Raw genomic sequence first — 15374 nt, 5'->3', positions numbered from 1 at the left:
CCAAACCTATAAGCGTTCCCTGAAAACTCATCTCTTCAGGCAAGCTTATCAAATTCCAGAACCAGTCATAGAACCTTGCATTCTGGTGGAATCGATGCAATAAAGAATACATTATCTATTCTTATGTGTCAATTCCTATTACCTATAGATTGTAAGCTTGCGAGCAGGGCCCTCCTACCTTTTGACTGCCTGTTTGTTGTATCACTGTTTGCTTTTCTAAAGTACAACGGAATATGCTGCGCTATATAAGAAACTGTTAATAAATAAATATCACGGTGCTGGGACATGGAGCATAGCTCCACCCACCAACAACCCTGAAGCAATGCCTCCACATTCTGATTGGCCACGGGCCAGTCAGTCAAGACTGTAGGCCCACTGTTACTACGGATGCCTACAATATACTGTAGTCCTGTTTATGAACCTGTATGATGTGGTATAGATTCAACACAGAAACTATTAGAGCAACTAAAGTTAGTGAATTATTTAACTGCATACATTCACTTTGCAAACCAGGGAAAATCCAGCCAATCAGGGCTCAGGGAAGTACTTAGCGTTTATTGTGAATGGAGCGCAGAGATAACAGATGCTGTAAATCACAGAAATGCTGTGCACTGAGTATAAGGAGGAACTGGCGCCAAGTTGCAGTCCGCACAAGCTAATCCTTTTACATATAATTAAGTGAAAATGATCGATGCGTGCAATGGAATCTGGTACTCAGCAGCACATTCCTAAATAATAACAGGCATTGCTTTACGCTATTAGTCCATTGCAGGAATAGACCCTCATGTCGGATTTCAATGGTATGTGGATGAGATGGTCTGAATCAGGCCAAAATCCCTTTATTTAAAACTTGATTTGGATCTGGTCTTAGCGCAAAGCTGTTGCAGAACTACAAGGTTCAGCAAGCTGACATGCTGTAACACAAAAGCTGCAGAGCCACAGGGTTCTACTGCCGCTTAATGCTCTTACAGTACCTGGCCAAGTGGGTAAAAGGTCATGCTGGCAATTGTAGTTCTACAGCAGTTGGCGAGCCACAGCATACCTACTTTTACTTGGATTTGGGTCATTGGGTTGACTTAATTTAGGTCGACATGCACTTGGTTGACCACTGAATGTCAACAGACTTGTTGACCAAATGTTTGTCTCGACCTTCCAACCCTGTTGACCTAAGCCATGTCAACCTATTTCAGGTGTCGACATAAGCCCTGCCGATCTTCAGTGATCGACCTAGTGACAGTATCCCTTTGGCTTTAGAGCTTATGCTGACTGCTCAAATGAAAGGCCTCAGCTACTGCAGAACCTCTTGGGAAGCAATCATGGTTCACAATCACATTACTTGATACCTGGGATAGAATGTATAACCAGTATTTCCTACATCTGTCACTGTGCGGTAACAGCACGGGCTATGGAAACCTGCTCGGCTCATTCAGTATCTAACATCTGAGGGTAGAAGCAGCCTTCATTTAGCCACAAGAACCAGACTGTAAGGTTATGGGTAAAAACCGGACCCGGACAAGACCCCGGAATGCCGGACTGGACATCAAACTCTGCCTTCCGGAGCTTGTAGTGTCTGGTCCGGGGAGGCTGCCTGTGGCAGTTGTCACCAGGGAGAGGAGGGGGGGGGGGGAATAAAACCTCCCTGTATGGTCCGGGCATGTAGCAAAAACCGGAATGGTCCGGACCACACGGGGAGGCTGTAATCTCCCCTTCCCATGTCCCTGGCGAAAGCTCTCACAGGGCCCCCCCCCCCCCCTTCCCCAGACAAGACACCTCCTGGACGGGATACCCCCCAGACCAGACACTACAAGTTCCGGAATGCAGAGTTTGATGTCCAGTCCGGCGTTCCGGGGTCTTGTTCAGTTTTACATAGTTCCAGACTGTAATGATATCCCCAGGCACAAGTACTGGTTGCACGGGGTGCTCCCCCTTTCCACCACCTGCTTTCATATATTTTTATATCAACAATAAATCATTCTCCAGGCACTCTCCATATCACAGGGTTCCGCCAATCACAGGGTTCCGGTCACAGTGCATTAACAGGAAACTCATCTCACTTAGGGAACTGGCATTCAACTTCAAAGTATGGATTTTTCTAAACAAAATGCCCATTCACTTGTAATGGGAAATAGTCACAGCACCGGCCAATAGCAATCCATGGTGGCATTGCCTGATACTTCATGTAGCCTGGCAGCTTGTGCTCTGATTCCATTGTGAATACAAATGACTATCTGTTTTGTTTAATGCATAAATATGTAAAGAATATATTATGTGTGCATATAATGTACAATATATATATATATATATATATATATATGTAAGGCAGTGTGTGTGTGTATGTAAGTAAGTAAGGCAGCATGTGTGTGTGTATGTATGTATGTATGTATGTATATATGTAAGGCAACGTGTGTGTGTGTGTGTGTGTGTATGCATGTAAGGCAGCATGTGCGTGTGTGTATGTAAAGCAGCGTGTGTGTGTGTATGTAAGGTGGCGTGTGTGTATGTATATAAGGCAGAGAGTGTGTGTGTATGAATGTAAGGCAGAGTGTGTGTGTGTGTGTGTGTGTGTGTGTGTGTGTATATATGTATGCAAGGCAGCACAGATGGTATAAGGGTTAGCATTACTGCCTCACAGCGCTGAGGTCATGGGTTCCATTCCCACCATGGCTCTAACTGTGCGGAGTTTGTATATTCTCCCTGTGCTTGTGTGGGTTTCCTCCGGGTACTCCGGTTTCCTCCCACAATCCAAAAATATACTGGTAGGCTAATTGGCTCCCAACAAAACTACCCCTAGAATGTCTGTGTGTGCGTGTATATGTGGTAGGGAATATAGATTGTAAGCTCCACTGGGGCAGGGACTGATGTGAATGTTCAAATATTCTCTGTACAGCGCTGCAGAATATGTGTGCGCTATATAAAAACACTGGTAACAAATAAATAACTAAAACATATTTCCTGTATATGCACTGACTTTGATTATATATATATATATATATATATATATATATACATACACATATAATATACATACACTTATATAAAACCAAACTTGTCTCTCGATTGCAATCCTGCCAGGGCATACATACAAACCCACCTGGGGTTATATACATGTACAGTTTATAACCCCAGATGAGTTTGTACAGTATGTATGCCCTGGCAGGATTTCAGTCAGGAGACATGGTAAGTTTGGCAGTCACACAGAGGGCTCGGTTGCTGTCTCTTTAAGACATACACTACAGTGTAGAGGAGGAATGCACGGAGAAGTCACCACACTCCCAGTATAGGCAGCAGCAGCAGCAGCACAGGACTGTCTGGCTGCTTCCCCTGCACTTACTGTAGCTCCGTCTACAGCTGGAAGGAGAGGACCTGTCCTGTTATCAGCAGCACCCACCCCACCACAGGGGCGCAGAGCAAGGTGCCAGCGAGGGGACACAATGAGCCAGCTGCCCCCCTGCAGGTCAGAGCTGTGATGCCTCTACCCCCTGTGCACACAGTGTAGGAGCGCTCAGATCCCTGTGATCCCCGGGAAGAGGAGCATTATTTGGGAACCGACTCTATTCTGCTGCCGATGGATTTTTTTTAACAAAGTGTGAGATCGTTCCAATGACCCCCCCTGGCACTCCCTGCCCCTGGCTGGATGCTTCAGGTAAGGGCTGCAAATGGAAAAGTCATCTGATAACAATCAGATCGTGCTACTGTACTGAATATAGCCATACTACACTATAGGATGAAGCACTGATAGTATACAGTGTAGGGGTAATAGACCGCAGTATACAGTATATAGCGCTGATCATATATTATGTAGCAATAATCTAGAATGTGACAATAGTGACCAATGTAGCAGCTGTAACTTAGAAAGTAGCAATAATATACTATATAGCCAAATAACAATGAAACAGACATATACTGTAGCCATCTGTATGTAGAAATATCATATACTATTCTTTGTAGCAATATTACACAATAATCAATGATAATATGCTACAAATAGTATCAAAGATGAGATACAATGTATCAAGAAGGGGAGTTCCCTGCTGGTACAGAGATGTGCTTGTGAATGAACTGAGTTATCTACAGTATCAGGAATGGGGTCAGGGAAAGCAGCAAAGGGGGCAGTGTGTGTAATGGGGGGGGGGGGGGGGGGGGGGGGTGTTAGTGTGTGTAATAAGGGGGAGGGGGGGGGTCAGTGTGTGTAACGAGGGGGGTAGTGTGTGTAATGGGGGCAGTGTGTGCAATGGGGGGCAGTGTGTTTAATGGGGGGCATTGTGTGCAAGGGGGGGCAGTGTGTGTGTTCTAACGTGGGGGATAGTGTGTGTAATGGGGCAGTGTGTGCAATGGGGGGCAGTGTGTGCAATGGGGGGGGGGCAGTGTGTGCAATGGGGGGGCAGTGTGTGTAACGAGGGGGCTAGTGTGTGTAATGGGGGGCAGTGTATGCAATGGGGTGCAGTGTGTGTAATAGGGGGCAGTGTGTACAACGGGGGGCAGTGTGTGTAATGAGGGGGCTAGTGTGTGTATTAGGGGGCAGTATGTGTAATAAGGGTGTAGTGTGTAATGGGCAGTTTGTGTGTAATGGAGCAGTGTGTATATGGAGACAGTGTGTTATGGGGGCAGTGAGAGTATTGGAGCCAGTATGTGTAATGGGTGGTCAATGAGTACTGGGACACTGTGTAAGGGGGGCAATGAGTGTAATGGAGAAGCGGTGTGTATTGTAACTGAGTGCTGGGGCAGTGAGTGTAACAGGGGAACAGTGTGGGTAATAGGACAATGAGTGTAATGGGTGGTCAGTGTGTGTATGGGGGCAGTGTGTGCAATGGGGGCAGTGTGTTTAATGGGAGTCATTTGTGTGTATTGGAAGAAGTGTGTAATGGGAGGCAGTGTGTGCAATGGGAATATCTGTGTAATGGGGCAGTGAGTGTGTTGGAAGAAGTGTGTGTTTTGGGATGATGTTTAATGGGGCAAGTGTGTAATGAGAGGTCAATGTGTCTAATAGGGATCAGGGTGTGTATGTGTATTGGGAGGCAGTGTGTGTGATAGGGATCGGGGTGTGTATGTGTATTGGGAGGCAGTGTGTGTAATAGGGATCGGGGTGTGTATGTGTATTGGGAGGCAGTGTGAGTAATAGGGATCGGGGTGTGTATGTGTATTTGGAGGTAGTGTGTAATGGAGGCTGACTGCCGGACTTGGAATCCCTATGGGATGGTTATAGCAATATCAGAATGATCTGACTTCCTAATTGTTATGTTGGTGTACAGGGCACAATGTACACGGTTCCTAATGAACATGTCAGATGCTTCTGTTGTAGTTTAAAGCCTTGACAACTTCTGAATGACCAACTTCATGCAGACCATTCCTGTGTTATGGGCATGGTACAGCAGGTAGGCTAGGCATCCCTGCCTGATAATACATGTGTATCTACTAAGCAGGTCAGCCAGTGCTATGTACTGCCTAGATGGGGCAAGATATTTTTATTTGCAGTGTATAGCATGCAGAAAGGAGAGTAAATAATGCACCTCTACATAATATGTTCATATGTTCAGCTCATACATGTCTGTATGTACTGTATGTGTTACATATATATATATATATATACATATATATATATATATATACACACACTACACACACGCATAGAAACATTTATGTGACTGCACCTACCCAATACCTTGTTATTTATAGATAGTGTGCGGTCTCTCTTTAACATATATATATATATATGTATATATATATATACACATATATATACAGTATATATTTCTCTATGATATAGATGTGCCCATCCACACTCCAAATCATTTTTATACATTTGCATTGTGTCAGAATATATAGAACCTGGTTCTTAATAAAGTATATAGTGTATACAGTGTATATATATATATATATATATATATATATATATATATATATATATATATATATATATCACAATCCGGTTCCTATTCAGTAGCGGGTAAATTAGAAGGCTTCATATTTTCTTGCCAGTGAATAAGCATTTTAGAATCAGAAGTCTCCCCTTCCCACTACAATGCCTTCTCCTCGGTGAGACACGTCTCCTCTGTACTGTATGTGCTATTCAGTAAGGGACCATAACAGTATGATTGGCTGAATATGGAGGGAGTCTGAAGTATGATTAACTGGATGATATAAAAAACATTATACCAGGTGATCTGTGGGAAATAGACTTTTTGAAGACTGTGACTGCGTCTGAGAGCGGTGATACAGTCCTGTGTAATGTGCTGATAGTACAGCTACCATTTTTTTTGGCTGTAGATTGATTCTTGTAACATTTCAAACAATATGAAAAAAATATGTTCCTGGATTCCGCACATTCTGGCAGTGACACCATCTGTCCGCTTGTTCATATTAGGATGTACAATAGAATAGACCTGTCCTGTTGTATAGCCATACAATGTATTGACACTCAAGAATTGCAACAATGAAATATACAATAATACTATATACAGTATATATATATATAAATTATATACAGTATATCTCTTATATTTATATATGTGTGTGTGTATATATATATATATATATATATATATATATATATATACACACACACACACACACACACATATATATATACTAGTTAGCCCGCTCAAAGCAAATGCTTCGAAAGATAGTCTGCTACCTTGTGATTGCCTCTGTGTTTGTGCATGTGTGTGAGAGAAAGAGATGTAGTTTCACTCGCCGCCAACAGATGGCAGTGCTTTAGAGACACAAAATCATACACTAGACATGTATATATAGATAAAATAAATAAATTATATATATATATATATATATATATATATATATATAGTAATCCTGGCGGCGGCACTCAACTATAGAAATAACCACTGCCTACGGTGTGGTTATTTCTATAGTTGAGTGCCGCCGCCAGGATTACTACATTTGTAGGTGAACCCTACCATCGGAAGGCACCAGCGCTATCCTTATACCTTATCGCTATACCTTGTGGTTGCCTCAGGAGTGCCTCCTCTGTGGACTTTATATATATATATATATATATATATATACTACTAAGCCCGCTCAAAGCAAATGCTTCGAAAGCTAGTCAGCTAGTCTGCTACCTTGTGTTTGCCCCTGTGTTTGTGCATGTGTGTGAGAGAAAGAGATGTAGTTTCACTCACTGTCAACAGATGGCAGTGTTTAGGAGGCACGCAATAATACACTAGACATATATACATATATATATTATATATATTAATGATACATATATATATATATATATATATATATATATACATACACACACACACACACACACCTAAAGATGAATGATGAGCAATCTGTGCCTGTATAACTACCAGGCATACAGAGGGCGACAAGGTGCTCATTTATGTGCAGAAAATCTCATTATTATATATTTATTTTGAGGTCATAAATCCATGAGATAGAATTGCAGCCGGCTAGTTTATTAGACAGCCATTTGTACTCAGCTGTCCCTGCTGGCATGACTTTTCCTGGGCTCTTTCTACGCTCTTAACCTTTCTGTTATAATGTGTGGTGTGATAAAGCAGAGCGCTGGGTCATTCGCTAATTGTTATAATTCAGAGCCTCCCCAAAGTGAAGGGTCAGGGGAATAATTCATGTCTGCATTTCCTTTAGAGAATGGCGATGGTCTGTGCGATGTCTTGGGTCCTGTATTTGTGGATAAGTGCCTGCGTGCTGTTGCTTTGTCACGGATCTCTCCATCAGCAGAGCTTTCAACAACATCTACACCGGCCAGGTAAGAAATGCTTCGCCTCCTCTGCCTCTTGTCATTGGGTATAGCATGATGTTTGAAAGGGCTTGACCATGGTTTAGCTGTACAGAAATAGCCGTTGTAAGAATTGTTGTTCAGTTATTGCAAGATTATCACCGCCTTATGTCTCTGCATTAACCCTCACTCTGTATTTTATTGTGAATAAAATAAAGACTTCGGCCAGAAGGCCACAAATGCTGTAGAACCTCTTGGGAAGATGACCTGAGAGTCATCGGCCTCTATCAAATATATGTGGCCAACCAAGACCTGGTTAGAACTAAGTGTTGTCCTAATGAGGCTTTAGGAGTAGGTCCGCTCCCCAGTGGTTCTGCAATACATAGACCCACAGTGTGTATTGTTAATGTGTGCTACTGAATTTCAATGAGTTGTCTAAACATATGATTCAATTTTAAGAGTAATCAGTGGTTTTATATCTTGGCTTCGAAGACCCAGTTGACCAACTTTATGGTCACTTTAAATTTCTACGTGAACCTTCTTTAGGCTAATGTATATTGTGTTGATCAGTAACTAAAACCTAGGGTGTAATCCAGTGGTTCTCAAACTGTGGGTCCTGACCCCAAAGTGGGTCCTGACCTTCTCGGCATGGGGTCACGACTCCATGTTGCTGACCATCAGGCTGATGACTTTTCTAATCTCAGTCAGTGATTCAAGGAGTCTGAAAAATCTGTTGAATTGTCTGTTATTTTAGACTCCTCCTATAATTTTGCGCCTCCACAATGCTGCCATGCATGTGCTATTTTGCTGGGGTGCTGTCATTATTTTTATTGACTGATGGGGTCCAAGAGCAAAATAGTTTGATGACCCCTGCTGTATTCAATTGCATATCAAATATCTGCAAATTCAGTCTGTATTTGTGTTTTTTTCAGAATTATTGTGAATGAACAAGGATCTGCAGAAATAAATATGTCTGGTCTGTTAAAATGCTGTTCTGGAGATAAGAATCAGTTTTATTGCAGTTTAAAGTCATTTTTTAATCGTTATAAGAATGTCCCCTTTTGCTGGTGGGTCACATGACTGTGCGTACAGGGGCAGTCTGCAGTGCATGTCATTAGAACCCACAGAGGCGTGTCTTAGGAAGCTGGTGCGATCACAAAGCAGGCATGCCTGGGTGTATTTATCCAGAAAAAAATCATTCAAAGTTGACAATTGTTTGTGAGATGTGTAAAATAGGACAAGAAAAGTGATTTAATATAAAAGGAATAGGCATTGTTTCCAATTATATTGTTTTTTTGTTGTCCTTTGGGTATTTTAAGCTGTGGTTCTCAACCTCGTTCCATAAGTACCCCAACAGTGCACGTTTTACAGGTCACCTGGTGGGTGCACAGGTGCACTCATTATTCACTGACAGTGGCAAACGCAGGATTTTTAGAGGGGGGGTTTCCACATGTAATCCAAAATCTCCCACTCTGCAGCGTATTGGAGTATGTGCGGGAGTCTGGGGAGCGGTAACAGCAGCGGTAACAGCCCTGAACATTGGTCTTTTTATACACTGGATACAGTATGGAATACAGTATTAATATTTAACAGTACAGATGGTCTATAGTATAGGCTGTTTCAAACATTTAAATAAAATAAGTGGTCAGAAAAAGGTTAAACAAATAATGGTACTTGTTTCCTAGAACGGCCACACCGATGTTGATCGGGTCGGTCGCATCGCATCGATCGCATCGATCGCAACCAAATTGCATGCGATGCAACCGACGCAATGGTCCCGATTTTTACATTGATTGAAATGTGAATAGGGTCCCTGGGACCCTATTTTACATTGGATTCAATGTAAAAGTCTCCCCAGACCCCAATTTTAACCCCCTCAACGGCACCCCACGATTGACGCCAACCCGAAGCGTGGCGAGCGGCAGCAGTACGCGTCCTCCGACTTTTTCATACCCCTACTATCCACGTCGGCGTGGAGTTGAGAATATAAAGTGTGGCGAGCGCAGCGAGCCACCGAGCCCGAAGCGTGGCGAGCGCTTGCGTCAATCGTGGGGTGACGTTCACAATGGGGGGGGGGGGGCATATACAATGAGAAATGGGCCACATTGGCCCATTTCCCATTTTTTTTCCCGATAACAATGTTAAAAATATTTTAACATTGAACCCTATGGCAAAATCGGGTGCATCGCGTCGGTCGCGTCGCGTGCCATGTTAATGCACTCGACCGACGCAATGGACCCGATTTTGCCTTTGCCGGCAAAATGGACCTGATTTCAAAGGAAATCGGGTCCATCGGGGGTAATCGTGTACCTTAAGTTAAGGTAAACGATTACCCCCGATGGTGGCCGTTCTAGGAAACAATTACCCATATAATAAATAAAAATACAAACATAATAGAACCAGTACCGCACTTTTTAATCTCCCACTTTATGGTAAGGCTCCTGTCTCTTCCTCCTGGCAGCTGCTCTCTGTTCCATTGCGATGTTTGAGGGCTCAGATTCACACATACAGTAAATGTGGTAGAAGAAGCTGGTACACTGGGCATGTGCAGCAGCTCCGCTCTGTCCCTTACACTGCATGATGTGGTGGCAGCGCTATTGATCATACTATATACTGGTGCTATTGTCATAATTTCAAGGCACTTGCCAAGAGAAGGGGGGTTTCCGGGCAACCAGAACCCCCCATGCATTTGCCTATGACTGACACATTTTAAAAGATCCACAGGTGGAGCTAATTATTTCATTTATGATTCTGTGTGGAGACCTACAAAACATGCACTGTTGGGGGGGGGGGTTCTGAGGACTGAGGTTGAGAATGACTGTTCTAAGTTACACTTATATTGCCTTTATTTGGAAATAGTTTTTAGAACACCGCACATATCTCCTTGTTTCTGGTAGCGGTCCGGGGGTAAAGAACAGATATAGGGCACCCAGTTACATTTTCTAATGTATCATTGCTTGTAGAAACCAATAATAGTGTTTATGTGGTTATTTCTTTGCATATCCTACAAATAATTTATTTATATATCGCTGGGGTCATCAGAGTGACATTTATTAAAGGTATTCTACAAATGTAAAATGTATTTAACTGATTATAAATGAATACACTATTGGGCGTATGAAGATTATGCTGGGTTAAACCTGCGGATGTGACTTGTATCTGGTAGCCATTGCACGCATAATTGGATAGAGGTCACAGAGTTCACTGGTAACTGATTCATTTTAAATTCTTGATGTTATAAAGAACGACTTGTGGTGCCTTATAAATAACATGTTATAATAATAATAACAATAATAATGTATGCACTGCTTCCACGTTGTATTATCCCGAATACATTACTGCAATGCCCTCTACCTTGGTCTCCCAGCAAAATAATTGCACCGATTGGTGCAAAACACAGCTGCTAGGCTGTTACCAAACCAAACCCGTTTTAGCCACATAACTCCCATTCTCTAGTCCCTTCACTGGCTGCCTATAAAATGTCGATATCATCTTCAAAATGAACTTACTGGGTGTCAAAGCCCTACATGACCAAGGCCCAAGGTACCTGAAGCAGCTTCTGATTCCATACTGTCCCACCCGATTACTGCGATCTGTAGATGAAGGACTTTTACCAGTACCTAGAATCACCTGCAATTCATCTGGCATTTTAGTCCTGCGGCTCCGACTCTATAGAACTCAATTCCCTGCACAGGTTGAGAGGCCCCCACTCAATTCCTGCAAAAACAGACCCAAGACTTTCCTCTTTACTCAAGCATTTCCATAATTCCCTAAAGGATCCCCATGCTCTCAGTAGTTTATGAAACGCTTCTCTGTACTTCATTATTCCTGTACTGTATTACGTTCATTCTATCTGTTAAGTGCCTTGAGTCCTATTGGAGAAGAGTGTAATATACATACAATTATTATTACTAGCATTGCTCAGATAATATGTCTTTGCTGTTGAGTTTTGGACGCATTCCTGACATTGATGTGCATTGTGCTCAGCGGTGCTAGTATTTGCCTAAAGCTCTTTGTTTTGATAATAAAACATTTTCTGAAGGACATGTTGCTATTTCTGGCTTAAGGTGTTAATGTAGCTATAAGTACCTCCTGTTATTTGTCCTTGCACTCAGTAATGTGATTTTCTCTTCAATGATCTTCACTTTCTTTTTTTCATCCACTACTGCAAATGTCCTATAGATGGCGCTGTTCAAGTTTCTCATGAAGGGTTCGATAACTGAACTAAGCATTGGGGAGAGATAAAGTGAATGAAGATAAAGAAAAAGACAATCAGCTTCTAACTGACATGTTACAGGCTCTGTTTGAGAAATGACTGTTAGGAGCTGGTTGGTTGCTAGTTTTTCTCCGTTCACTCTATCTCTCCCTTGGCTTCGTTTCTGTACTGTACTTTCACTTTGAGCTGTGACCGTTTTTAATTTCACTTTTAGCTGTGTGTTAGCCCACAAACTCACCACCCCACCTCCAGTCCCTATCTGCTCCTACCTCTGTCTTCCCAGCTCCCTCTCTGCATATCCAGCAAATTTGAAACAGACCAGTGTCCCTGAAAAAATTACTTTCACTTTCTGTTATGACATCTTTTAGCACACAAAGAAGTAATTTGGTCTGTCAAGTGGCCCCTAGTGGTCAGTGGCGGTACTTCCCCTTATAGAGGTGAGGAGTAGTTAGCCTATTATTTTGTGTAAGTGTGCCCTGAGGATGGAGGGAACCCCGAAAGCACTTAGCACTAATACAGATTATTTCTTAACATTGGCTTTGAGTGTAATTTGATTGGACTTTTATATTATTTCTTAAGGATAGGTACCTGGTACCTGGTGTGGACTTATATATATTCTTTAAATACCCACCTTCCCTATTTTATATGGCACACCAGTATTATAGCCGGTGGTCTTATCTGGGTATGGTGCTGCTTGCCAGTTCATAAATGTCTCCGGATTCCTGCATAGTGGGAATCAGTGGCGTAACTATACATTTTGCTCCCCCCTGCCAAAAAGTTTGTGGCGCCCAGCCCCCCCCCCCCCTGGCTCTCCAGCGGATTTCCCCAGTGTGTGATGTGATGACGTCACGCGCATAAGGGAGAAGCTGAAGCAGGAGAGAGGAAGAGAGACCAGCATACACTGCTGCTTCCCTTGACTCCAACGCATCCCGGCCCGCCCTAGCGTGCCCATCCGCCTGCCCCTCCTCTACACAGTAGCCAATAGCTGGCTCTGTGTACAGTAAATTGAATCAGTGGGGGGATTTGTCATCTCTGCCAAGGCCGCACCCGCGCTGTGGCTGACTCGCCTCCAGTGCTCAGTCAGTGGGCAGCAGCATGTCAGTGCGTCGGGCGGGTGCCGGCGCCCACACAGACCCCACTGCTGCTTGCTCCCTCAAGCGGCTGCTGGGGCTGCCTTACAGTAGTTACGCCGTTGGTGGGAATATCTGCATATCCGATGGTTTATAAACTCTGGAGGAGGGAGGTGACTGCTGTGGAAGTTTGGATTGGTAGAGCACCGTCTGTAATGTCAAACTTCTGCCATATCCTCTGGGACTCAGTTGTCATGATGGACGCCGGCCAGTAGAGGTCTTCACAAATTGTAAGGACACTGCTGAAGAATATCTGTCTGGGGAGAAAAGGCCACCAAAGGGACAGGAGAAAGGGAGGAGGGGTAAAAAGAAAAATGAGGCAGGAAAGTGAAATGCCCTTTTACTAAAGGTGAATATGTCATATAGTGCCAATCAGGAATACTGCCAAAGAGGCACTTGTGTTCACTGCGTAGGCCCTCTGCTTTGTATATCTACTCATTCATACATCTTATACCAATAAATAAACATGTGTTACTGATAGGAAAGGCAGAGAGCTCCAGTTTGTCAAATGAAGTCCGGACAAGTGGCATTTTTAGAGCAGAATGGGAAACAAGCAGACATACATTTGCCTAAGCCTGAAAAATTACCTCTTTTATGAAGCTGGAACATGGAGATGCTAAGTGCGTACCAAGTGCATGGGGAATGTGAGAAATGACATGGCTTTCACTCAGGGCTGGAATACAGATAGAGCGATTCTCCTACATCGGCTTCCTCACCTGTTTAGCAGCAGCCCTGCTCTCCCTCTCTCTCCCTCTCTTTCTCTCTCACTCTCCCCAGCGCCCCTCTTTTAGGCAGCTACTCTACAACATACGTGAGTAAGATTGATGGGGCGCTGATCCCGGTCAGGCAATTTCAGTCTCTCAAGAAATAATCCACTACACTGACAGATGTGTGGAATTTCACGATCAGTTCACATCATTCAGATGTTCCGCACCTGGAGAGAAAGTAATGGTTCTCGCAGGGAAAAAAAAAATGATTCCGCAAACCCGATATGTTTTAATGGGATCCATGTTTTACCCAGACTCCCTCACTTCCAGCTACTTAACATGTTCCACCCTGATTACACTGTTATTTAGAAACACATCAAGTGAGTTAACTGGAATAAAAAAAAGTCTGGGTTTTAATGAGTTCTACTTTACGTGTCGCTAAACCACATTTGTCATTTAAAGCTACTTAGAATGGGTCATTACTTTTATTTAGCCCTCTTTAAACAAGATTAAAACATGCAGTAATAATAAAAAAACTATAATACATAATAGTTTTAACAGTCGTCAACAGGCGAAAACAAACATAAACATTTTGTTATCGACTTAGTGGCATAATCTTCCATGGTTCCCTAAAGTCTGACAAAATGATCACAGAACCTTAGGTAAGACATTCTATCTGAGAGTGAATTAATGAACAATTATATATTGTATGCCATTATAGGAATAATGTATGATTAGCTCATTCGAAAATTAGCAAATTCATTCTTCGGCATTTCTCATTAATGACGCTTCAGATGTATGGTATTACCTATTTCTGCACATTTGACCAAATTTTTACTGATTGAAAAAATACAATACAATACACTAAGGGGGTGATTCAGGTTTAAAATCACTGCTTAAACGCTGCCCGTCGGGTGAGCGAACATCGGCACCGAGCGAATGCCCGTATGCGGCCGTACGTGTGAAAAATAATTTTATTTTATTTTTTTGCTCAATCAACCTGAATCGGGCCATAAGAACATGGCTTATTATAGACAAGAAAATGTCTTGCTTTTTTGCTTTACTGAATATGGCTTATATGTGGCAAGTACTAACATATGACTGGTACCTTCCCATTGACTGGTTAATGCTTTTATCTTAGGCCTTAACATTCTATTGACTCAGTAGGTCATGAAAACAACTCTTGAGTTAAGTAAATGGACTCACTCTGCTCAACTCTCCTGGTGTTATATTCACCAGTTGTGTCCACCCAATGCAACTGTCTGAGGATAATAAAGGTAACTTAGTGGTAATATCTAACAACTATCTCAATTTTACTGGCACTAGGGAGGCCAATCCTGGGCCATTTTTTAAAATCCTGGGATAGGAAAATTGTCAATCCCGGGATTGGCCTCCTGATATCCCCAATGATGTATCTTTCACCTCTCTGGCCACATGAGAGGTGGGAGAAAAGGAGCAGGGTGACAGCTGGCAGCTGGGCCCTGTACGGCGCCAGGCGGTATAGAGGAGGCGAGGTGACTCTGGGAGACTCGGCGGGCCAGGGAGGAGGCGGGGAACTCGGTGTCCAGGCAGACACGGCGGCCTAGGAAACCGAGTGTGGCTGCGCAGTGTGACCTCTA

General features: G+C 43.1%; 1 protein-coding gene across 5 annotated transcripts in view; it reads left to right on the top strand.

Moving 5' to 3' along the window:
* The first annotated feature begins 3256 nt into the window (after positions 1-3256).
* The window catches only part of TAFA1 (TAFA chemokine like family member 1), a 372953-nt gene continuing 360835 nt past the window's right edge, over positions 3257-15374 (top strand). For 2 of the 5 annotated variants that reach the window (XM_083156024.1, XM_083156023.1), the window contains exons 1-2: positions 3257-3643; positions 7612-7732. In XM_083156024.1, coding sequence (XP_083012150.1) covers positions 3635-3643; positions 7612-7732 — 130 coding nt within the window. In that variant the 5' untranslated portion in view covers positions 3257-3634. The remainder of the gene's footprint in view (positions 3644-7611; positions 7733-15374) is intronic. The other 3 variants (XR_014454311.1, XM_083156022.1, XM_083156020.1) reach the window with 2 other exon arrangements.

This window comes from Crinia signifera, chromosome 8, assembly GCF_055691185.1.
Source record: "Crinia signifera chromosome 8, ASM5569118v1, whole genome shotgun sequence".
Lineage (NCBI taxonomy): Eukaryota > Metazoa > Chordata > Amphibia > Anura > Myobatrachidae > Crinia > Crinia signifera.
Note: the sequence above shows the minus strand (reverse complement) of the source record. Positions and strands in the feature narration are given on the sequence as shown.